The following is a 24265-nucleotide window of genomic DNA, read 5'->3' on the forward strand; positions in this document are numbered from 1 at the left end:
GCACGCTGCACCGGAGCGGAGCTGGGGCTGGGGCTCAGCTGCGGGGCAGGTGAGGCTCCCACCCCTCCCGGGGGCCAGGAGCCAGCACGTGCGCGGCACCGGCCTTGCCCCGGCTCTGGCGCTGGCGCTGACCTCCGCGCTCGCGCCCCCGGCCGGCAGGGGGCTGAGCAGCCCGCGCCGCGCCCAGCCCAGCCTCGCCCCCCACCCCAGCTCACTGTCTCTCACATCCGCCCGCGCCCCAGGGGGCGGCCGCGCTGAATGGGAAGGGAGCGAACTCCGCCCCGGGCACTGGCTGCAGCCAACGCCGCGCGCGCTGGAGAGCCCGGGGGTCGCCATAGCGACCAGTCACACCCCGCCCCGCCCCTCCCCTCGCGCCGGCCGGCCGGGAACAGCCCCCGGCAGCGGGCAGGGCCGCGGCAGCTGCTGGAACTCGCTTTGAGCGCGGCGCGCACGTGGGGCTGCCGCCCCCAGCCAGCGCCTCCTGCCGCCGCCGGAGCGGGGCCGAGGGGCTGCGGGTGCGAGGGAGCCGCCAGGGCTGCGGGGGCGGAGCGCGGATCCCGGAGCCTGCGGGCGCGGTGCGGTGCGGCCGCGGCAGGTTTCTGCCGATCGCCCCGCGGGGCGGGGGGAGGCTGCGGCCAGGAGCCATTTTGAACTCCCTGTAAACTTCGGTGGGAAAGTTGCGGCTCCGCAGCCGGTGCCGAGCGCTGCCCCCGCCGCCGGGCGTTGAGGGAGCGGGGCGCGGGGGCCCATGGCCGAGGGCGGATGAGCCGCCTGGGGGGGTGGATGGATTGTGCGGGAGCCCTTCGGCCGGGATCGCCGCCGCCCGAGGCTCGGAGATGCCGCCGGTGCCCGCCACCGCCTGGCTGCCGTGGCTCGCTCTGCTCTGCCGGCTGGTGCCCGCGGCGGGCTGGGGGCTGCGCCTCTCCTGCGGCGCCGGGCGCGCCGGGGACCTGCTGCTGGACGTCTCCCTGGGGCCCGGCTGGCTCTACAGCGTGGACGAGGCGCTGACCGCGCGCCGCGTGCGGGAGGCGGTGGAGCTGACGGCCGCGGGGCAGTTGCGGCGCAGCGGGGCGGCCGGCGGGGGCTGTCCGGCGACCCCGGGGGGCTGCGGGCGGCTGGAGCGCCGCGCGCTGCCTCTCCACGTGCGCCTGGCCGCCCCGCGCTCCGGGGCGCTCTTGGCGCTGCGCCTGCCCGTGTACTGGTACAGCCCCGGCTGTGCCCGCCTGCCCCGGGGGGCGGGCAGCGGGGGCCAGGCGCGGGCCCGGCTCACCGCCCGGCTCTCCGCGGGGCAGCTCCCCGCCCCGCTGTGCTTCCCCGCAGCCAGCCGGCACCTGCCCGCGGGGTACCTGCGCTCGGCCCTCAGCGCCCTCACCAGCTTCCCGGCCTGCAGGTGCTCGGAGCTGCGCCCCCGTGGCGGCGGCGAGCAAGGGGCGGCGGGGAGGGCTCGGTGCTGCCTGCAGCCAGCCGGGGGGGGCCCTCTGCAGCTGGTCTGCGCCTGGAAGAGGACGGCTGGGGAGATCCTCCTCCAGCTGGGGCTGGAGCAGCCCCCCTTCGCGGGGGCTTGGGGGGAGCGGGAGTCCGAAGGTGCGAGGGGAGAGGCGAGAGGAGCGGTGGGGATGGGGCAGGTGGCAGCCACCCTCCAGCTGGGGCCCCAGGGATTGTGGAGAGAGGAGGGGGGCAGCTGGGACCCTTCTCTCCAGGGGGCTCGGAGGAGGAGAAGCGCAAACAGCCCCCCACAGTTCCAGTTGCCCAGCTACCAGGTGTCCATCCCTGAGAACGAGCCGGCCGGGACCCGGGTGATCGCCCTGCGCGCCCAGGACCCAGATGAGGGGGAAGCCGGCCGGCTGGTGTACTCCATGGAGGCGCTCTTCGATGAGCGCTCCAATGACTACTTCTCCATCGACCCGGAGACTGGCAGCGTGGTCACCACACACAGCCTGGACCGGGAGACCAAGGACACCCACGTGCTGAAGGTGACTGCGACTGACCAGGGCTCCCCCCGCCGCCGCTCGGCCACAACCTACTTGACTGTGACTGTGAGCGACACCAATGACCATGAGCCAGTGTTTGAGCAGCCTGTGTACCGAGAGACCATCCGGGAGAACTTAGAGCTGGGCTACGAGGTGCTGACTATCCGTGCCACAGATGGGGATGCCCCAGCCAATGCCAACATGCTTTACCGCCTGCTTGAGCCAGGAGCTGGGGCCGGTGTCTTTGAGATCGACCCCCGCTCTGGAGTAGTGAGGACCTGTGCCCCTGTGGATCGTGAGGAGGTCTCTGAATACCACTTGGTGGTGGAAGCCAATGACCAAGGAAGGGATCCAGGTCCGCGCAGTGCCACTGCGACGGTGTACATCACCGTGGAGGATGAGAATGACAATTACCCACAGTTCAGTGAGAAGCGCTACCAGGTGCAGGTGCCAGAGGATGCCCCTGTGAACAGCCAAGTGCTGCAAGTGCAAGCGACTGACCGGGACCGGGGCAGCAACGCCCAGGTCCACTACAGCATTGTGAGCGGCAACCTCAAGGGCCAATTCTATATCCACTCGCTCTCTGGCGCCATCGACCTGATCAATCCTCTGGACTACGAGACGATCCGTGAGTACACACTGAGAATCAAAGCCCAGGATGGGGGCAGGCCCCCCTTGATTAACTCTAGTGGGTTGGTATCTGTGCAAGTGGTGGATGTGAATGACAACGCACCTATCTTTGTCAGCACCCCCTTCCAGGCTACTGTGCTGGAGAACGTGCCCTTAGGCTACTCGGTGCTGCATGTTCAGGCAGTGGATGCTGATTCTGGAGACAATGCCCGGCTGGAATATAAACTTACAGGCTTGTCCCCCTTATCTGGCATATTGTCCCCAGAGGAGGACCCTGGCTTCCCGTTCCAGATCAATAACAGCACTGGGTGGATTACAGTGTCAGCTGAGCTGGACCGGGAGACTGTGGAGAACTATCACTTTGGGGTTGAGGCCAGGGACCATGGAGTGCCTGTCATGACTTCATCAGCCAGTGTGTCCATCACAGTGCTGGATGTAAATGACAACAACCCAACTTTCACCGAGAAGGTCTATCAGCTAAGGCTGAATGAGGATGCGGCAGTGGGCAGCAGTGTCCTGACCCTGATAGCAGTGGACAAGGACATTAACAGTGTAGTGACCTACCAGATCACCAGTGGCAACACTAGGAACCGCTTTGCCATCACCAGCCAAAGCGGGGGTGGGTTGATCACCCTGGCCTTGCCCCTGGATTACAAGCAGGAAAGGCAGTACGTGTTGACCATCACTGCGTCAGATGGCACGCTCTTTGACACCGTTCAGGTCTTCATCAATGTCACTGATGCCAACACACACCGCCCAGTCTTCCAGAGCTCCCATTACACGGTGAGCGTCAGTGAGGACAAATCCATTGGCACCTCTATTGTGACCATCAGTGCCAGTGATGAAGACACTGGGGAAAATGCCAGGATCACGTACCTTTTGGAGGAGAACATTCCTCAGTTCCGCATTGACCCGGACACGGGCACCATCACCACTCTGATGGAGCTAGACTATGAGGACCAAGCCTCCTACACGTTGGCTATTACCGCTCGTGACAACGGGATCCCTCAGAAATCTGACACCACCTATGTGGAAATCCTCATCCTGGATGCCAACGACAATGCCCCCCGCTTCCTACGTGACCGTTACCAGGGCTCAGTTTTTGAGGATGTGCCACTCTCCACCAGCGTCCTTCAGGTGTCTGCCACTGACCGAGACTCGGGCCTTAATGGCCGCCTCCTTTACACCTTCCAGGGTGGTGATGATGGTGATGGAGACTTTTACATCGAGCCCACTTCTGGCGTGATACGCACGCTGCGCAAGCTGGATCGGGAGAACGTGGCTGTCTACAGTCTGAGAGCCTTTGCTGTGGACAGAGGCAGCCCACCTCTCAAAGCCTCTGTGGATATCCAGGTGACCGTGTTGGACATTAATGATAACCCACCTGTCTTTGAGCAGGACGAGTTTGACATCTTTGTGGAGGAGAACAGCCCAGTGGGCTCCATTGTGGCACGTATCAGTGCTGTTGACCCAGATGAGGGAACCAATGCACAGATCATGTACCAAATTGTAGAGGGTAACATTCCTGAGTTCTTCCAGCTCGACCTGCTCAATGGTGACCTCACAGCCTTGATGGATCTGGATTATGAGAGCCGGACAGAGTATGTGATTGTGGTGCAAGCCACCTCAGCCCCTCTCGTCAGTCGAGCCACCGTGCACATTCGCCTGTTGGACCAGAATGACAACCCACCTGTGCTGCAGGACTTCCAGATCCTCTTCAACAACTATGTGACCAACAAGTCTAACAGTTTTCCTTCTGGGGTGATAGGCAAGATCCCAGCCCATGACCCTGATGTGTCTGACAGCCTGGCCTATGCTTTCGTTCAGGGCAATGAGTTAAACCTGCTGCTCTTGGACTCTGCCACTGGGGAACTTAAACTGAGTCGGGATCTGGATAACAACAGACCCCTGGAGGCTCTCATGAAAGTGTCGGTCTCAGGTAAGAAAGCTTGACAGAATAATAATGTATAATGACGTTGTTTATCACACTAGCATGCAAGTATAGACAGCAATATGCGGTGTACAATACACTGTCCAACTTTTAATTTCCTGAGTCAGAGGCTTATTTATGAAATTTATGCAGTGGAGCCACAAGTGTGTCAAAGCTATATGCTGTGGACCAGAATGAATGTGTTGAGGTGTGTTTAGCAAGTGATACTCGGAATCATAGAGAAAAACATTTTATGGGGGGCAAAATATATTCCCTGGGCCTAGTTAGCTATTTAGGCTGTAGCTTTTTGGTTGTGGAGCATAGAGTTAGTAAGTGATCTGGTGTTCAAAGATTCCAAGAGTGCACTGATTTCATTGATTGACTTGCATTTAATGTTTAGACTTACTCCTACAATTAGTTAAATGAACAGGGAAAAGTAAAGTGTGTGTGTGTGTGTGTGTGTGTGTGTGTTGGGGGTTTGCTACTTATTTAAAAAAAATGATAAAACAGATTTGTCTTTTTCTTTCAAATACAAGGAAAGTTGTCTGGTAAATCTCCTGATCAGGTTTCCTGCTAGTGTAACATGGGCAAAATTCCTGTAAGGTCAGTGGAGCTGTGCCCATTTGCAGCAGCAAGCAAAATTTTTGTCTTTTGTTTACAACTCATGCAGAAATAGTCCGTTATAGCTGTGCAGCAGTTACATTTAGTGGGGTTGCATTGATTTTGTTTAACTGAGGATGGATGTTGGCAGCAGTACTGTTAATATTAAAAAAGTTTTCTTTGTCTTTTGAGCTTAACTGATGTAGCATGTAGTCGCAGTAAAGTATTACCTGTTGTGCTAGCAGGCCCAGTGGCTTTAAATTATTCAGTGAATTGAAATATGTGCAAGTCCTAAATAGTTTCTGTGGTGTTTTGCAAGTGAAAACATCCTCCACTGGAGACTGCAATTTCTGTTTGATTCCTTGTTTATCATCACATTGTTCTTTATAATTCTGGTGCATACGGTGCATCAATAACGCTGTGAGTAATCTCTCCAAATTCCACTATGCTGTCTTCATCAGGATTGGATCCTGTGCAACTCCTGTGGACTTTGAAGGCCCATCATGAGCAACATTTCTCTTAATGCTAATATTTGTCCCCTTTTATGTGAAGTAGTGTATGTAGGTACTAAGTGGGAATAATGCGCTGCCTCTGCCCCGTCCCCAGTCCATCCCCCTGTACTTTTCTTCCTGGCTCAGTGCCTGGTTCTGTGCTGAGATGCTGCACAATGATGTAGGATGGATGTGGGCCCGGGCATGAGCCTGGGCAGGAGGAGGCATGCAGCCATCTCCCACCCCCAGGGCTCTGCACAGCCCTTCAAGGTGGAGCCCCACACTGGGGAGAGGGGCATGGTAGCGTGTGGGGCCGGAGCTGGGGTAGCTCCAGAGTGGGACCTCCCGCTGCCGGCTTTCCCCTTAAGGTGGAGCCTGTGCTGGAAGCAGGGGGGCATCAGGTTCAGCCCGGCTGGAGCAGCTGCTCCACAGTCACCGGAGAACAGGGAGGGAGAGAACAGAGGAGCCTGGTGCTTGTGAGTGCAGCAGGTGGGCTCCTCTGCTCTCTCTGGGCTCCCACCCGGTGTCCCTGACCAGAGCTACTTGGCTCTGAGTTATGCTGGTCATTTGAGAGTTACTCAAATACTGGTTAAACAAGCGTTTACTCTATATGTGATTTACATTGTCCGAATCAGGCTGAACCAGCTGACAGAAAGCAGCACCTTCTTATCCAACAGCAGGAGATAAAGAACGGGACATAAAGCAAGAAGGCTTGAAAGGTTAAAATGGGCTAGTTGGGAGAGCATGTGGGATAGAAGTAGATTAAAGCACTCCCTTCTCTGTCTAACAAAGCCTTCATCCATTTATGCAGATTTCAGTAGGTGAAATGTGTGTGAAACATGGAAATGAAGGCATGAATGTTTGGCTCACTAATTAAACTGCCGTTTTATGAGCTCTCGCCTTGTGACTATGCATTATTACTACATTTTGTGAAAATATGGATGTTGCAGAGACGTTTCAGTGCTCAAAGGTGCTATTACCTATCACAGCTGCGTTGCCTCGGGGGTATTTGAAAGAGGCATTTTCATCCATTACCATTTTGAGTAATCTTGGCCGGCATCAAAGTCAGTTTGTTACTGTTTTTGAAAAGTTTTCTGCGTGTGGGGAAATGATTGCTCCCTGGAGGTATTTCAGAGGGCAGAGGTCTGCAGAGCTCATGATTCCATTTAGGAAACTCTCACCTCTCCACTTTCTCCAGTTATCTAATGCATTCTTTCACAAGTGAGATGGAGAGTGGAACAGGCTTGGAGTGAAATGCTCAACATCCTTTATCTGTGGTTAACTGAAAAATTTGTCTGCTGGGTAATCATTAACCTACCCATCAGCTCAGTCCCGCAGTCCCATTGCAGGCAAAAGTCCTGGCAGAGTCTGGGAGTTTGAGCTGTATGTGCACTCTTGTGGGACACACAGAAATACTGTTATGCAATCACGTTTTCATCTACTCACATAGGATGTGTCTGAGGCCTGTTGGGAGGGTGGTGTGGATACCTGTATGTGTACGAGCAAAACATTAAATTTAGCAGGTGTGATTGTTGTTAGAAAAGTAAGAGGAGATTCTGTTGTACATGAACTAGGTACTCTGACCACTGGCTAAAATGGCATTCTTGTATTTGATTCCTTAATGATGTGAAAAATGTGGTGTTTTTTTATTTATTTATTTTTTTTAATTTGGCAAACAAAAGTCCACAGTTCCTGAAAAAACAGGAAGGAGAACTACAGCTTTATTGATACAGGAAAATGAGAGACCTACTTAATTTTAAAAACATGGTCACCTTCAACAGCATGGATATTTGCAGAAGCCATGTGAAGTCTGACCATCCAGAAAGAGGGGTTCCTCTGTGAGTGGATTTCCCTGTGCTGTTCTGTGATATTTTCTCTCCTTTCCATAGATGACTCTAGAGCTCATAACAAGATCTGGGATACATGCACAGAGAGGAAGCCTAGTGGGGTGAGATAGAGTGGATGGCTTTGTTACTAATGCACATCTTTTCCTGTGGCAATCAGCAGGGAATTTTCCTGAAAGGCAAAGTGGAAAATTAGTTGTTGAGCTAGTTCCCCCCATGTGTGAAAATTCCTGTCATAGGGCAGGGACCGGGAACCCGGACAGTCTTGGATCTCTGGGTCACAGCTTGTTCTGAAGGGAAATGAGAAATAATCCTCTCTCATCCACTACTGCTGGAAAGTTTGCAAAGAAATCTTGCAATTGTCTTCTATTTTGCACTTGCTGTGGGCTTTTCTTCAGGAATGGGTGTTCTGGCCATGTATTTCCCTTGCCTGTCTGGGCATAAGATGATGAGATGAGTATTTCTACCCAACTGTTCAAAGATTTATAACTCACTCAAGTTAGTGGGAGTTTTGCCATTGAGTTCAATGGGTCCAAGATTTCAGGCTGGCCATTCAGAGTGGGTTTTGAATTCTCAGAATCTGCTATTGCTTTAGTGTTGTTCAGTGTGGAGGTATTTTTTGTAAGGGAACTTTTAGTGCTTGGTTTTGTATCGCAAGTTCTTTAAGAGCAAATCATGTTTTATTTTTTTCAGCCCACTTTGTCCCTAGAATACACAATTTTAGATTCTGAACATACATCAGCTTGAAACTGCCAAAATGTATTTATCAGATTGTGAGAACTAGTAACAATTGTCTTGGTGAATTATGTCCTTAAAATATATTTTGAAACAAAGACAAAAGAACATTTCAGTATGTTTTTGAGAGTTTAAATATTGTAAAATTTTAAGCGTGCTGCTAACTCCAGTTGCAGAGATCTGTGAAGACTGAATATTTTTATCACATTCAATCATTCAAGCTTTCAGGAATGACAGGAAACATGGATACGAAATGAAAATAGGAAGGTTTATGGGCCTTTCAGCTGCTTGTTCTGATAAGCTTTCCTACTTGTTGGTGTTAAGTAAATTCAAGTTTGATAAATATTATTTAAAACGATTTCACTAATAAGCCTGTGATTCATCTTCTGGAAAGAAACAGGACCATGGGGAAAAAATAGAGAATTATTAAGTAAAAATATTTAGATGCCAGCAGTCATTTGACACCAGTTGATTGGTTTTTATTATGATTCATTGAAATATTTCTAGTCTGTTCTGACCATCACTTGCTTTGAAATTATTGCTGATAGATTTTTTTGTATTTTGTTTGGTGGTTATTGATGGTACCATTTGCTCACATTTGTAGAAATGAAGCAGAACGAAAGCCATTGCTTTGGGAAAGTAAGAGAAACTTTCTGAAAAGTCACAGAGAGTAGAAAGCAAAGATGGCTGAAACAAAAATTAATTGTAAATTAGAGGGAGTCTTCCACTTTTGATTCGTCTGAAAATGAGGTTGAAGTTTAGGGTCAAATTTTTAAAAACACCTGAGACAGGAGTGAAAATTCCATTTTCAAAAGTCATGTGGAAGCCTAAATTCCAGTGGCTTTCAATGAGTTAGGCTTCTGTGTGCCTGAGTCACTTTGAAAAATGAGGCTTTGGCTTTTAAATCAGGTGCTTTTATTGGCTGTGAATAACTTTTGGTAAATTATTTTTCATTAGGTGCTTGGTAATGTGGTGATGAATGTTACAAAAGGACCTAGGGGACAAGAATGATGAATTATTTCCTATATATCTCAATTCATTGCTAATGTAGCTAAGATTCTGATGCTGCAACTTAGTGTCCAGGTAGACTGCTGTGTCTTTGTGGATCCAGACTTTGGTTAAGAGATCTCTAGCAAGAGCAGTTGTTTTCCTGTCTGATGCAAATTGCAGGATTGGAGCCTAAAATCCTATTTTTCAATTCTGAATGCAAATACCTAAATTCAGTGTGTGTTTTTTCAGGATGGCATGCAATTAATTGACTGCTAATTTTGCACATCGCCTACACTTTTTAATTATAAGTGAATTTTGTTAAAATTATGATGAAATGCGGAAGCAAGGAGCTTCAGTGTTGTTTCCTGTACTATTGTTAGGGTGACCGTCCCTCCCATTTTTGACAGAAAAGCCCTGTATTTTGGGCACCAGAAGGGCGCCGCAACTTATTTTAACAAAGGGGCTAATTGACCCGTGTTTGGTCTCTGCTGGTGCGCAGGCACAGGTGCTGGCTGGAGAGAACGTGGAAAGCCACCTACTCGTGTTCTCTAGCCACACCAGAGGGAGCCAGGAGGGGACCCTGCAGAGGGAGAGGTATGTTGGGGCGGGGGTGGCTGCTTCCTCCTTCCCAGCTCCCTGAGTCACTGGGAAGCCGGGATTCCACCCACACAGCTCTGGCAAGGGAGGCAGAGGGGTCCTGGGCACTGCACAGCACAGCACCAGCCTGTGGGGACAGGGTGTCCCTGGCTGCTTTGTGCAGCTCTGTGCCACCCAGCAGCCCTACAAGCTGCTCAGGGTTCGGGAAGACCAGCACCCAGCCTGATGCGGAGCGAGGGCCACATGCTGCCTGGGGTCCCTGAAGCCAGGGTGCCTGGGGCCCCACACGTGCATCCTGCCGGGGCTGGGGTCATTCCTGCGGGGGCAGCTACAGAGTGTGACATGCCAGGCTCAGCCTGCCCCACAAGTGGGCAGCCCCTAGCCCTGTCCCGGGCTCAGTGCCCTGTGGGCTGTGTGCTGGGGCAGCACAGGCAGAAGCGGTGGAACTCCAGGCCGGGTCAGTGGGGCTGGGGCAGGGCATGGGCCTGTGCTCCAGGCTCTGGCAGGTCTGCAAAGGTCCCACCCTGGATACCGCCATGGGACCGCTCCTCTCGGACAGGGCAGTGCTGCTGTGAGCTGACTGGGAGCGGTGACGTGCCCCTGCCTCGCCCGTGTGCTCTGGGCATTCTGTGGGGTCTTGCCCCTGGAGCATGCAGCAAGCATCCCTCGCCTGGCAAGGATCTCTTGGCTTCTTCCAACCCCCAGGGAGCAGCTGGTCACAGCTCCCTCTCTGATGTGCTCCAGCCACTCTGCATGAGAACCTCCTCCTCCCACCCACCCCCCTCCCCGAGTATCTGAGAGTCTGCATCTCAGGCTGGTTGGATGGACAGGGATCTTCCCCTATACTCCCTGTCCCACATTTGGGATAGGGAGATATGGTCACCCTAACTATTGTCCAGATGGAAGATAAGAGCAGTTCGGTTCTACATGAAGTTGAAAGAAAATTCTTCACTTAGCGCACAGTTAACCTGTGAAGGAGACTAGGAAGGCTAGGACTAGAACAGAATTTGAGAAGGAGCTAGATAAATTCATGGAGGTTAGGTCCATAAAAGGCTATTAGCCAAGGGGAGGAATGGTGTTCCTGGCCTCTGATTGTCAGAGGCTGGAGACGGATGGCGGGAGACAAATTGCTTGATCATTGTCTTTGGTCCACCCGCTCTGGGGCACCTGGCACTGGCCACTTTGGCAGACAGGCTACTGGGCTGGATGGACCTTTGGTCTGACCCAGTATGGCCGTTCTTATGATGATATTGCTGACATTTTATAATTACGTTTAAAGAAGGAATTGCTCAGTTTTTCAACAATGTGCTTTTAATAAAGCACTGTGACCTAACAGTATTTCCTTTTATATTTTTCTTACTTTGTTATGTATGAAGGTGGGATTGAATGGAGTCACTATAACACCAACAAACCCAAATTAAGATAAGACTCGTATAGTGGCACAATAAACATTTATTATTCTAATTCAGTGATCATCAAGAGATAATTTTCATTATAGCAGTTAAAAAGTCATTAAGCCGATGTTTCCCCTTTATCAGTTGGATCACTCTGTACAAATAGAACAGCAGGTTGTGCATGTTTTTTGTTATTTGCATATTGGTGAATGTACGACTGCAGTTTCCTTACAGAGGGCGGCTATTACAAGAAAAGTACTGTATGAACACCAGTGCCTCTTCTTTTTTAAAAATGAGCCCGTACTCAGCTCCCTGCCCTCTACCTTGAGCCAGTCCCGTGGCTGGAGCTGCTGAGGTGCTGGTGTTCCATACAGGCACAAAAAGGTACTGCTAAACACCTGTGGTGTTTTGGGAGGTTTGAGGCTAAAGTAGTAAAAGGTGTGGAAGTACAACAGGAGGGATTGTGGATAACTTTGCCGAGATGTTTTGGGTTTACATGGAAGGTATGATCTGGCCAGAAGTGATGAGGTTCAGTGTTCCATTCCTTTATGGAAGTTTAGTTTGTGGAGGGGTAGCTCAGTGGTTTGAGCATTAGCCTGTTAAATCTAGGGTTGTGAGCTCAATCCTTGAGGGGGCCATTTAGGGATCTGGGGCAACTAGATTTAAAAAAAAAAGATGGTGTTTGGTCCTGCCAAGAAGGCAGGGGACTGGACTCAATGGCTTCATGAAATGTGATGTGGTATTGTTGGGAGTTTTGCTTCTCTATTATAAGGCTCATTTTGCTCTGTTAAATTCCTGAAGAGTTGTGCCAGTGACTTCAGTGATCTCGTATCCTACCCAACAGAGATGCTGAGGGCTTTGGTGTTTTTTGTTTCCACTATGCAGAGTAACCAGTTCCTTCATGAGTGATGTTTCTGCCTTTTTGCAAGAGCTTGCTTCCATTTCAGTCATTCACAAAGGTACTAGCACCCAGGGAAAAGGTCTGGTCTCAGGTATCAATAAAGGAGGGATTAACATGTGAACTGCATGCTGAGACCTTTCTGTAGCCTTTAGGGAAGTGAATTCTTTAAGTGTGGAACATCATTGACTATGAAGTCCCAGCAGGATATATACAATTACAAGATTTTAGTGTACTTACAAATGGATGAACTTTGATGCTCCCCATTCCTATCATGATGCGTAGATAAAGATGTACAGACACTTTGGCTGTTACAGAGACCTGCAGTGCTGACAGCTTCATAGAAGTGAGCAGTCTTGCAATTGCAAATGGCTGCTCATTAACATAATCTCCTGGCTAATTAGCATAGCCACCCAAGATCTTCCTGCTAGCAGAGGCTGCTGCTGGCAGTAAACAAGCTGTGTAGACATGCCTCTGCCAGCTAAAACCCCCTTTGTTGCCAACCCCTTATAGGAAGTTCATGGTACTCAAATGATAAAGCAGTCATCCACAGAGGTTAGAGCACTGGCCTTGTAAACCCAGGGGTGTGAGTTCAATCGTTGAAAGGGCCCTTTAGGGGTCTGGGACAGGTTTAGATTTAAAAAAAAAACAAAAAAGTGAGGGATGCTGGTGGGTCTGGCTGTGAGTGCAGGGGACTGGACTCAATGACTTCTCAAGGTCCCTTCCAGCTCTGTGAGATGTGTTTCTATCTATATATCACATTTTAGAATGTGGTGGTATCTAAATGGCACTTCATTTTGCTGGAAGTATTCAAAGAAGAAGGTGTGCAAGCAATCTCTGCCCTAAAGCACAACCTGACTGCATAATGACAGGAGACACTCCCTGGGGCCATGATCTGTCCCTCTCCTCTGCACATTTTCACCATCAGCTCTGCAGGGAGTGCACAGGTTGAAGCACTTCCTCTTCCCGATAAAAATACTCCCCCATGTTTCTCTGTGTCTCCTCTGAAACCCTCCTATTGGTCATCGGGTTGTCAACTTTCCCGACTGGACAGATCAGACAGCATTTGCTGCAATGGCACCTGGTCAGGAAGGTTGACAACCCTAATAGGCCAATGGCTGCTTCTAACTCAAAGTGTCTTCTAGTTTGGTGTATCAGTTTTGGGTGCTTAGTTTTAAACTACATGATACCTTATTCTCGGAGGTATGAATATTGTTGTCTCCCATTGACTTCACTTGAAGTTTCAGGTGCTCTGTCCTCATGTTGAGTTGACTTGGGTCTGAAACTGTAGCATCCAAAATCAGAGAATTTTGAAAACATTGGTCTCAGTCAGGAACACCTGAGCAAAGAACATCAGTGTTTCAGATCCCGGTATTCCATGGGCCATACACCTAGGCATGATGTTACAAACTTCATTCATTATAATATAGACTGATGCTCTAGGGAAGTGTTTGGGAGAGGAGTATCTGGAGGGGCAGCTCTCCCAAAGTATCCTAGGCTCCCATTGTTTTCCCTCCCCATCTACTTCCTTGGAGGCCACGTAGACATTAAGAGGTGGAGGGAATGTTAACTTCTGGAAATCTCACTGAGTAGACTGAGTGGATAATTGTAGAAAGAGTGGCCCCTTCCCTATCCATGGCGCATTGATAGAGGATGTAAGGTGGGCTCAGGAGAAAGCGGGGTGTATCCACTATGACTGTTGCTTCCCTCTTCCCTTTCTCATCAGTGCAGATTCACTGCTCTTCTGAAAGTCAAGAGGAGCTCTTGGCTCTTTATAAATTGTTTCATATACTATTAGTTTTGGTTGGTTGGCTCATGGGTGTAGAGTAGCACATTAAGACCATACTTTTGTTCTTTAAAAAGTGAGTATTTCTTTCCCTGGTGATCATAATTAATGAGAGAACTACAATAAACTCACTGTTGATATCAGTGAGTTTTCAGTCACTGTGCCTCAGGTTTTTTCACCTTTCTGTAGCGGAGGTCCCTTTATCTCAACACATTATACTATCAATATTTTTCCATGAACTGTTTTGCTCTGCTAACAGCAAATGTTTTCCTGTTTATTGAAACAAAAATATACCACTCCTATGAAATTCGGGAATTAAATGGAAGGAAAAACATAAGTAATAAGACAACAATAACTTTTTGCCAGTTGAAACAGATCATATGATGAGAAGGTTAATATGTCCATCATAATCCTTTTGAAAATAACTAGGGTTGAAGATATATTCATAGAAATATAGAAGAAACAAATATGTTTTATGTACATCTGTTATTTTTGGTACACATCTTTAATAAGACATTTTCACACTATATATCATTGATTGGAATATACTAAACACAATATAATTGTTTTTCTGTCATTCCACCAAGTCAAAACCTTATAACTAGGGCTGTCATATGACAAAAAATTAATTGTAATTATTCAAAATAAAAGGCAATTAATTTCAGTTTTAATTACTCAGTACCAATTTAAATGCATTATAAATCTTTTGGATGTTTTCCTACATTTTTAATTACGCTGATTTCAATTATAATATGACACACAGTGTACAGTGCTCACTTTACAATATTTACACTGTAAAAATAACAATAAAAGAAACTAATATTTCTCAATTCACCAGCGCTGTAGTTTTGTTCAGAATTACAAATAACCTCTGAGGCAGAGCTGTCACATCCAAAAGACAGTTTGGGGTAGCTGCCCCAGGCCCCATGCTTTCAGGGCAGCTGGTGCCTCAACCATCCTATGGAGGACACTATCTTCAATTAGCTGAAGGGCCCAAGGTGGACTGGGAGATTCCTGGGGAAGGAGGTGGTCCTGGTATAGGGCAGAAGTAGGGATTGGAGCCCCCACTCCTTCACCATGGCAGTGAGAATGGCATTGAAGTCTGCTCCACGTGACTGCCCATCTTCTAGCCTGCTGCACTCCTTTTTATCGCAATAGCGGGAAGCAGAGTGTTTGGCCCCAGCCCTGATGGGCCCTGCCCTGGGAGCAGGGGAACAGACTGAGGACAGGGTCAGGGCACTCTGCTTCCTTCTGCCATGATGAAATGAAGCTCAGTGGGCTGGGTGATGGGCGGCAGAGCAGAGTAGGCTGCTGGCTGGTCTGGCTCCCACTGCTTTGAGTGTTGGGAGCCTGACCTCTGCTGCTGTCCTGTGCCAGGCCCCCTGGTAATACCTCATCTTGCGTTGCTTGGGAGAAGAGGCTTTGAACAAGGGGTGCAACAGGGGCCAAACGGGGTGAAGGTTGGGCGAGGGGTGGAGTGGAGGCGGGGCCCGAAGTAGGGCATGTTGCCCCAGGCCCTGCGTTCCCCAGGGATGACCCTGCTCTGAGCTTCTGCTGTATATGGCACATTCTCAATCCCTCCAAATTAAAAAAAAAAAAAACAAAAAAACAAAAAAAGCGCATAAAATACATATTGTCACTCATCTTTAGATAAGAAAAACAGAGTGAAAAGTCAGCTTAGTCAAAATGGCCAATGAAGTACAGAGGTCTTTCCTCGTGAGACCTGTACACTGGCTCTCTCAGTCCAACGTGCTTTGTGTTGGTATTTTAGGACGAGGTTGGTTGTTGTTTAGAATTGTTGAATTGCGTTGGAATAGTTTGTCTCTGTTACTTGTGCTTGCAGAGGTTTAGTGCTCTTTTTCGATACTTTATTGTAGTGGATGCTCTAGATGCTTCTAGTTGTCTAGGCTTAATATTTAAAGGTTGTTGCTGCTGGAAAAGAGCTGCTGGTAACAACTTTAGGATTCATGAACTTTTAGTGAAGCAGATGTGCTGAGAAGAATATCTGAGTTTTTCACTTTTAAATTCACAGACATGGCAAGTGAATGCTTAGCAAACATTTAACTTTATGCAGATGTTTCCTCATTATGCCCATTCCCAGAGCTCAGAATTAAGTCTGTGGTTTGTGTGTTGATGTTGGACGTTTCTGCGTTGGGAGTCCTGACCCAAAAGGAGGTCATAAGGCATCTGGGGGGGGGGGGGGGGGGATGGTCACAAGATCATAAAAATATTGTTTAGGAAAAAACCTGGGAGTGGGGTCCAGCCACCTCCAGTAAGGGCAGCAATATCGTGAGTATATACAATAATTTGCTACCACAGGGCTCATTACAGCCTGAAATATTTGCAAGAAAAGCTTGAGAATCCCTGTTCTATGTGACACACAAAAATGACTGACACTTAAGCAGTTTTATGGGGGTTGGAATTAGGATGGCTTTATGCAGTGAATACGCTTCCCTCAGTATAACAGTGTTTATTTGTGAAGTGTTGACATTATACTCCGGGAAAATAAGGAAGGAGAGGGAGAAAAATGAGGGTAGAAATGTAATTGGTGTTGAGGTAAAGTTGTATAGGACTGCAGCTTTTCAACATCACATCAGGTGTGGTAGTTAGAACTGGAAAAAGCTTTATTGTGAATAATTTGTCTGAAAAATATGGCCATTTTTCTGTTCTCAAATTATTTGCAAACACATAGCAATTTCCAATACATTGTTTCTGATTAGAGTGGTAGTTGTGTGATCATTCATGTGAACAACCTTCCGGTGATGGAGTATTTGAGAATTGGTAGCTTTGTGTACTACGTGAGTAGCACCACATCAGCCATCTCTTAAGTCACATGCTTTTGTTTCTGCCCTTTTATCGGTGGAACTGGAAAAAACTCATATACTGGCTGAAAGCCATTGAACCAAACTGTAAATCCTGTCTATGGCAGAAACCATTTCAAGCCAGGATGTGCACCTTGTTCCAGCACCCTGCCCTTAGTTGCATGACTTGCACTTCTGAAGTAGGACAAGTCCCTTTTATTCTGCTTATGGATTTGTTTGCTGTTCAGAATTGTTTTGTGGGAATAAAATAGAGTGAGAGCAGCCATTTCACAATGCCCCCTAGAGCACATCAGGCCTGAAAACTTTTCCTTGAATTCAGGCTTTGCAGTCAGCAGTCAAAGCCAGTGTGACTTGCAGAGCCCCTGCACCTTTCAGTACTGACCCCAGGAGTTGCAGGGCAAGAGGCCCTCTTGACACTTCCCTAATACCTGGGAAATGCGCAAATGATTACGAAATATAAACATAAAAGGACCTTCTGTACCTTGAACTGCCATACTGTGAAGGTGTAGTTTGCTGTAATTTGGTTGTTGGAATGATAGTAAATTTGTACAACTTAGGGAGAAGCTGTCACATGGGATGTTGGTGTGGGATTGTATACATTTCGTTTTTCAAAATCTTTGATTTTATTTAGAGAAGCAACTTGCTGCTGCTGAAAACTCCTAATTTTACATTTGCTCACTGAATGGTTTATTCTTTTTGATTGTATTCAAACAATGGTGTAACGCCCTTTTTGGTGCAGATGCTGGTCTTTGGAATAAATTGATTTTCTCAGAGTTCTACCTGAAATATTACATTATTCAAGTCTGAATCGAGAAAAATGACACTTAGTTTTAAAGGCAATGGAAGCTCTCATGGTGGTTATTTTTTCCCCATGAGTATGGCAAGCACTCTGTGGGAGGAGAAGCATGTGGTCCCTGCCCCAAAGAGTTTACAGTCAGATGCAGCCCATGATTGAGGCAAGGGAGACAGTCAGAGGGTAAGAGTTGTGGTGTTGGAGGAAGAGTCACAGTAGTTAGACAATGTTGCTTCCCAGTAAAGGCAGAAATATTAACTTGAGGTTATTAAATACCATGTCCTGGCCTGGACTTTTGCCATCATTCAGGAACATAAAGGGAGCCCCTGCTTGTGTCCTTGGATGATCTCTCTGCATCTTGTGTGAAGGTGTGTGTGGTGGGGAGAGGAAGTGAGACCCCAGACCTTCTGTTACTCTTTCCTCCTTACTGTTAGAAAAGCATGAAAAGAGGGGTGATCCCTGGGCTGAGAGCTCCCAATGTACTGTCCAGCTGCTGAGTCACCAAGAAGAAAGTAAATGACTCCCCAGGGAAGGGTTGCTGCAGACTATTCCCTCCTGGAGCAAGGAGGAATCAAGGTCACAGCTCCTCCCTCTAGTTGTCCATCCACTGCCAGCCCTTGTAATATTCTTCCGGTTAACACAACGGTAGGCCCAAGGGTGCATGTGGCCCATCAGAATTCTGGGAGGCCTGTGAGTCATTTTGTTTATTATTGACCACAATTCCACTAATTTCTGTCAACTTAGGTTTTTCCTATCAGTATTACTAAAGTGACACTAACTTGAAGTGAGATGCGTGCTGATAGTACTCAGCGTTGACTGCGAGAGCCGTGTGCTTCCTCTGGTGCCTTTGGCCCATGCTGCAGATTCTAGGTATCCAAGTGTAATTAGCAAAACTACCCATCTTGGTTACAACAATCTTGTGGCCCACTAAGATGGAAGGCCACTCCTGTGCTACAGTTACACTACTTTTTTTTTTTTGGAGAAAGGACTGTAGTGAGAGATGTCCAAAGGCATAAATAGAGGTGAAGTACTTAAATCCCGTGAGTTTGGGTTGTATCTAACCTTTGCAAATCCCAGCCATGATCTTTTTTTTAATGTCTGCAGTAATTCACTGCATAACTGTTGGAGAATGACAAGGTTCTGATGTGCCTGTGGGGCCGACATACAGAACTGAACCTGTGATTTCTGGAGCTTAGTGTATGAGCCTCTACTGCTTGAGTTAAAAGTCCACTGGCTATTAGCTAAGGCTGTAGAGGAGATTAATTTTTTTACTCTGTGTGAGTGGTCCAAGTGCCACTACATGGGACAAGTATCAGAGAGGTAGCCATGTTAGTCTGTATCTTCGAGACCAACAAGAAGTCCTGTGTCACCTTATAGACTAACAGATATTTTGGAGCATAAGCTTTCATGGGCAGCAGGTGCGTGGGTTCATGATTACTGTCTAACAACCCTTTCTGTCAAATTTCCGTAGCATCTTTAGCAGCTTTTATCCATTTTACCTTTATTCTGTACTGATTTCTGATGAATGCATTCTTCTTGGATTTAAGGAAATACACCATTCTAGCTACATTGGCACCTGTGTCAGAAACATGCTTTTCATGAGTATATGGCATTCTTTTGGCTTTTCCTGTTTTTCAGGACTACCTTGCAGTTGGACCAAATAAAACAGAATGCAAGATATGTTGGCTTAATAGGCTAAGTTCTGGAAAGACATACAGTGTTAGCCTCCATTGGGATGCGGATTAGAAAAGTCACACCTTTGCCACCTGGTGTTTCTGTGGCTACTAGTGTATTTTTGTCTCTCTCTCTTTCCAGGAGTGGAAAATGCAAACGTATTTCCTGATGAGGTGAAAGTTTAAAAAACTTTAGCAACAGAATAAAAATGGAAACCGCTTGGAAAATATTGTCTTGTTATATAGAGATTTCCTGTTCATCTAGTACACTCTTGTAGTGTGTCAGGGGTATTTAAATAGAGGCCCAGCCTTCATGGGAATTGTTGACTTTGGTGGAATTCCTGCAGATTTGCAGGAGGCACACTGAGGTCAGAATCTGACTCATCTCTGCATACAGATAGTTGTGCAGATTCTGGGGGAGACTTCTGTCCACGTTTCTAATTATGATTGTCTTGGAGTACCAGTGTTGTGCCACATACTGTACAAAAATACAGTAAAAAATGGCTTCTGCCAGACAGAGCTTACAGTTGAAACAGACAACAGAGAGACTGAAGGAAAGGACTGTAGCATACAGAGGGGTGGTTTGTCAGTGCCCTGTTGGGTCTGTGACTTTTTGTGTGGGATCACCCCTCTTTTCATGCTTTTTGTTTGTTTTTGTTTATGAATTATGTTCCAAATTTCTCAATTTTTGTCACTTCATAGTGGGAAGAAAGAATCCTTTAGGGGAAAAATAGCATTCCCATGGGAAAGAAATTTTTAAAAAATATTTCGTAAGAGTTGTTGTAGTTAAACATTATGGGAGAGATCATCAGGATCCATTTACACTAGAGAAATTATCTGGTTTTAATTTTCTCGCAGTCACCAGTTAAAATTTGTATGTTACAACAGTCTAATGTATTCATCCAGTTACAAACCCAACCATTAACAACCAAAGCAGTAAAAAGTTAAGGACATGTTTAGTCTTATATCCCCTCAATCAGGGATCTGCAACCTGTGGCTCTGGATCTGCATGTGGCTCTTTAAGGACTTCTCTGTGGCTCCTGATGCTATAGTTACAAAGTAAAAAAAAAAAAAAAAAAACCTCACCACTACTGATTATTTTCAATAAACTGTGAATGTCTAAAAGCCACAAAATGAGCAATGCCTGTCTAAATAGCAAACGATATGTGATCGCAAAATGTTGAATAGTTCCCCCAGCGTCCTCCCGTGAGAGAAGAGGTTCGGGAGTGAAAGTCAGGAAGATAGTGGTACAAATGCACACATGAAAAGCGTGAGGGAAATAGAATATGTAAAAAGTTTGTGAAAGACTTGCAGTGATCATGCATAACAAATCACTGTGTGCGCACTGTCTTAAAATAGGATTTACAAAACATATGGTCTGAGGTTATTTATTAAGGATCCTCTCACATTCCCATGTTTCACAGCTCGTGAATTACTGAATTGGAAAAAATGGCTCTTCTTGCTGCTTTCATTGCTGACCCCTGACCTAAGTAATGACTGAACGCATTCTTAGTGAGTATGAAGAAAGTCCTACAGGGCTAATCTATTTACAACACAGTTAAGAAAGCATGAGAGAGACCATGTTTTGTCAGTTCACCTTCACAGTAAACCCTTTAGTTACTTGGGCGTTGCATTCGTGCAACCCCTGCATAACTCACATTTTTGTGTGTGTTGCGGGGGAGAGGGGAACCAGGCAGGTGTCTGGTTCCTGGCTACCCTGGGCTTGCAGGAGCTGGGAAACTGACCAGCTTACCAGGGCTAGTCAGTTTCCTGGCTGCCAGAATGGTGGGGAGCCAGGAACCAGGGACAGCCTGGTTCCTGTCTCCCCGCCACCTGTGGAACTTGGGAAACTGGCGAGGCATGTGCAAGCAGCAGGTAGATGGGAACCAAGTGGCAACCTGTTTCCCAGCTCTCTGCTGCTTGGGGGGGGGAAGGAGGAGGGGGCTGTGAAATTGACCAGCAGCAGCCTGATTCCCCTCCCCTTTCCGAGCTGGGAAACTGACCAGGGCAGCAACTTGCTTCCCACCTCCTCACCATGTGTGGGACCCAGGAAAGTGACCAGCCCACTAGGGCAGGTCATTTTCCTGGCTGCTTCTCCCTGCCTTCCTGCAGCCCTGCAGTCATCAGTCTGACAGCAGTGCCACTGGGGAAAGGCAGGGAGAAGGGGCTCTTAGCTAGGCAGGCTGACCAGCTGCAGAGCAGCTTCCAGTTGTGGTTAACTTGCATTAAAGCAAGTTATGCGCAACTTGAAGTTGTGTATTTTGAGTGTTTACTGTACACTTGAAATATTCTGACCAGATGGAGCCAAATCATCTTCAACACTACTTGAAAGCGGGATGACCCCTTGTTAACACACTGGGTCCCTTTCTTCATCTAGATGTTCTCACAGAACCTGTTGCTTCCATTCATTTATGTGGGGTGAAAAGCCAGGTGGAACTCAGGTGGCAGTTGTGGAGGAGGGTACAATGGGAGTTATCCTGCAGGACTGTGACTGTGCTGGTCAGGTAGAGTGGGCCCACTGCCAGCAATTTCAGGCCCCAGTGCAGGAAGAACAGTCAACGGGCTGCTAGTGGCACCCAGCGAGCCACTGGCTGCGCTGCTGGGCATGCTGTTTTCTTACGGCCAGGGCTTCCACATGCCTGGCCGACTTCCTTCGCTGTCACCAGTACCACCCTGGATATGCCTTTTCCAGGAGGTGCTCAGCCCCTTGCTTTGTCCTAAGCCTCTTTCCTGGTGCTCCACCCCTATTCTGCACTCTCCCCCATGAGGGCACCCCATATGCCTCCCCAATGGAGGGTAATGATCTACAGGGCAGATCATGTCTTCTGCCTCCTGTGCCCAACTCATGGCCACTGAGCTCTCCCTCCTCCATGTTACCTGCAGGGAGGGTACCTTGTCCCCATCTGTGCCTCCCCTCGCCCGGCACGTCCTGCTGCTCTCCCTGGTGGACCAAAGCCCAGGCAAGAAGCTGGAGGGAGCCACTTTGAAGACTGGCTGTGTCACTGCTCTGCAGCCCTGCCCAGCAGCTGCCTGAGAGAGCCTGGGTGAGGAGGAGGCGGCTTCTGCTCCCCTTCCAGCTCAGTAGCTCTGGCAGGGAGTGAAAGTCACCTCCCCAGCCAGGTTCTCTCAGGCAGCCATGGTGCAGGGCTGCAGAGCAGCTTCTTAGTGGCTGGAAGAGGTTGGTCCTGCCTCTTCCATGCCCAGCATCCAGGCCATGTGTCACCCTGGGCTGCCCCTGGCCTGCTTTATCCCACCCCCAGCAGCTCTCGCACACTGCTGAACAGGTGACAGTGGTGGGCAGGAGGCACTGAGGGATACTGGAATGAGCTGGTTGGCAGGCCCTGAAGCTGGCATGAGGCAATGGGGGAGGAGACAGCAAGAGCATGCCGGTGGGTGCTCAGCAACCACTTGGCGCCTAGGCCTAGCGGGCCTGTGAGCCACTCGAGTGATTTTTAAGAACACCTGGGCCTCCTGGCTGTTGTCTGGACCCCTAGGCAATTGCCTCCTTTGCCACCGCTGTCAATGGGCCTTGTATAGCGCATGGCACTTTCTCTTTGCAGCTCACTACCCCCAGACCAGAGGGATTTCTGATTAGAAATCTTCATGGGAGTTAATGCTGCTGCACAAAGGAATGTAGCAGCAGAGCCCCTCCATGGCTGTTATCTACTCCCTGTGGTGGGGCAGGGGGAGGGAGCTAGTTTAAAGACTGAGGAGTAGCCAGGGACAGCAAGTTTTGTGGTGTGAGCAGCAGCAAGTTGTGCATCTGCAGGGTTTGTAGGCTGGAGCATTGATTGCATGTTCTGCCACGCTTATTCCTACTGAGCAGAGCTAACTCATAGCATTAACGTTCACCTCCAAATTGGCCACAGCCTTGCGAAATTTCTAGCACGCACCCAGTCAGATTGTGGTAGTACATCGCCTCTTGCAGAGTACGTTGCCAAACACCCACCAGCCGGTGCCTTCTGTGTGCTGCCCCAATCCCTGGTCAACTTGCTGGGTTTTATTTATTTATTTTTAAATAAAGATTGTCAGAAATTGACTGAAGCAATAATGCACATGTTTTAGGAAGAAATAAACCATATGTCCTCCAGCATTCAGACACTTTTGGGCACAGCTTTGATTACTGCAAGTGCTGTCTATTTGGCATACTCACTCAAGGCAATCTAGTAACTTTCAAGATGGAGGACTAAGATTTTTTTAGAGTGTAAGGGCTGGTTTTCACACACGCATGCACAAAACTAACAAAAGGCACAAACAAATACCAATTTAATTATTTCAGGGCCAAGTCAGTGTGTAAACAAGGCTGGTTCTCTACTTCTGGGACTCATTCTCAACCCCAGTAGGTTGCATAGAAAGACTTCATCTGGGGCATTTTCATCCTGTCAAAACAGTTTTCCCCCCTCCCAATTTGCCCTGTTTGTTTATATTTCTGTTTGATGGAGCCTCATGACTTCACTAGTGGGTTAAAGGGTCTTTTACGAACGAATTCATGGGATCAGCCTAATGAACTCCTCAGCAACTAGAATTTAACGTTTCTTCACCTACAGTTAATCCTTCTCCTCAGTGAGTGTTGTCAGGATGATAGACCTGCTTGTCATTACCTGCATGTTGTTGCTTGTTTCAGAGAGCATGCAGCCTGAGTGGTTAGAAGTTGTCATGATACTTAGAGGAAGGAAGCTATGGCTCTCTTTTCAACTGTGGCTCAATGAAACCTTCTTGAAAAATAAACAAATATGCAATATGTGGGCACAGAAATCTTTAAAAAGAGAGGAGGTCGTTTGAATTCATAGTATTTTTGAGGAAGATGGGCATTTAACACTGACTGATCCGAGACTGTTAGGAGTATGTTTAATATGAATGGTAAATGGATATATCGTGGAAGCTGGCCTCTTTATTTACTGTTCGGTTGACACAGTACAGTGTAACAGTATGTGTGTTTTAATTGAACTTGCCATATGGCTGGTAATTTTTTGCAGATTCAAATCCCTCTTAACTTGAAGAATTTCTAGAATGAACAAAAGCTGCTGGTTTGTTCAAACTTCTTGTTTTAGATACCTTGTTAATCAGAAGAGGGATAATTTCGAGATCTAACATTCTGGTTTAATATATATA

The 24265-nt window shown here is 48.1% G+C and overlaps 1 protein-coding gene across 4 annotated transcripts in view; it reads left to right on the plus strand.

The window, feature by feature from the left end:
• The first annotated feature begins 445 nt into the window (after positions 1-445).
• Positions 446-24265, plus strand: part of CELSR1 (cadherin EGF LAG seven-pass G-type receptor 1) — a 273373-nt gene continuing 249553 nt past the window's right edge. For 2 of the 4 annotated variants that reach the window (XM_075015995.1, XM_075016005.1), the window contains exon 1: positions 1717-4539. In XM_075015995.1, the coding sequence (XP_074872096.1) occupies positions 1857-4539 (2683 nt within the window). In that variant the 5' untranslated portion in view covers positions 1717-1856. Of the gene's footprint in view, positions 4540-24265 lie in introns of all 4 variants that reach the window. The other 2 variants (XM_075015986.1, XM_075016015.1) reach the window with 2 other exon arrangements.

Source organism: Carettochelys insculpta, chromosome 1, assembly GCF_033958435.1.
Source record: "Carettochelys insculpta isolate YL-2023 chromosome 1, ASM3395843v1, whole genome shotgun sequence".
NCBI classification, from domain to species: Eukaryota; Metazoa; Chordata; order Testudines; family Carettochelyidae; genus Carettochelys; species Carettochelys insculpta.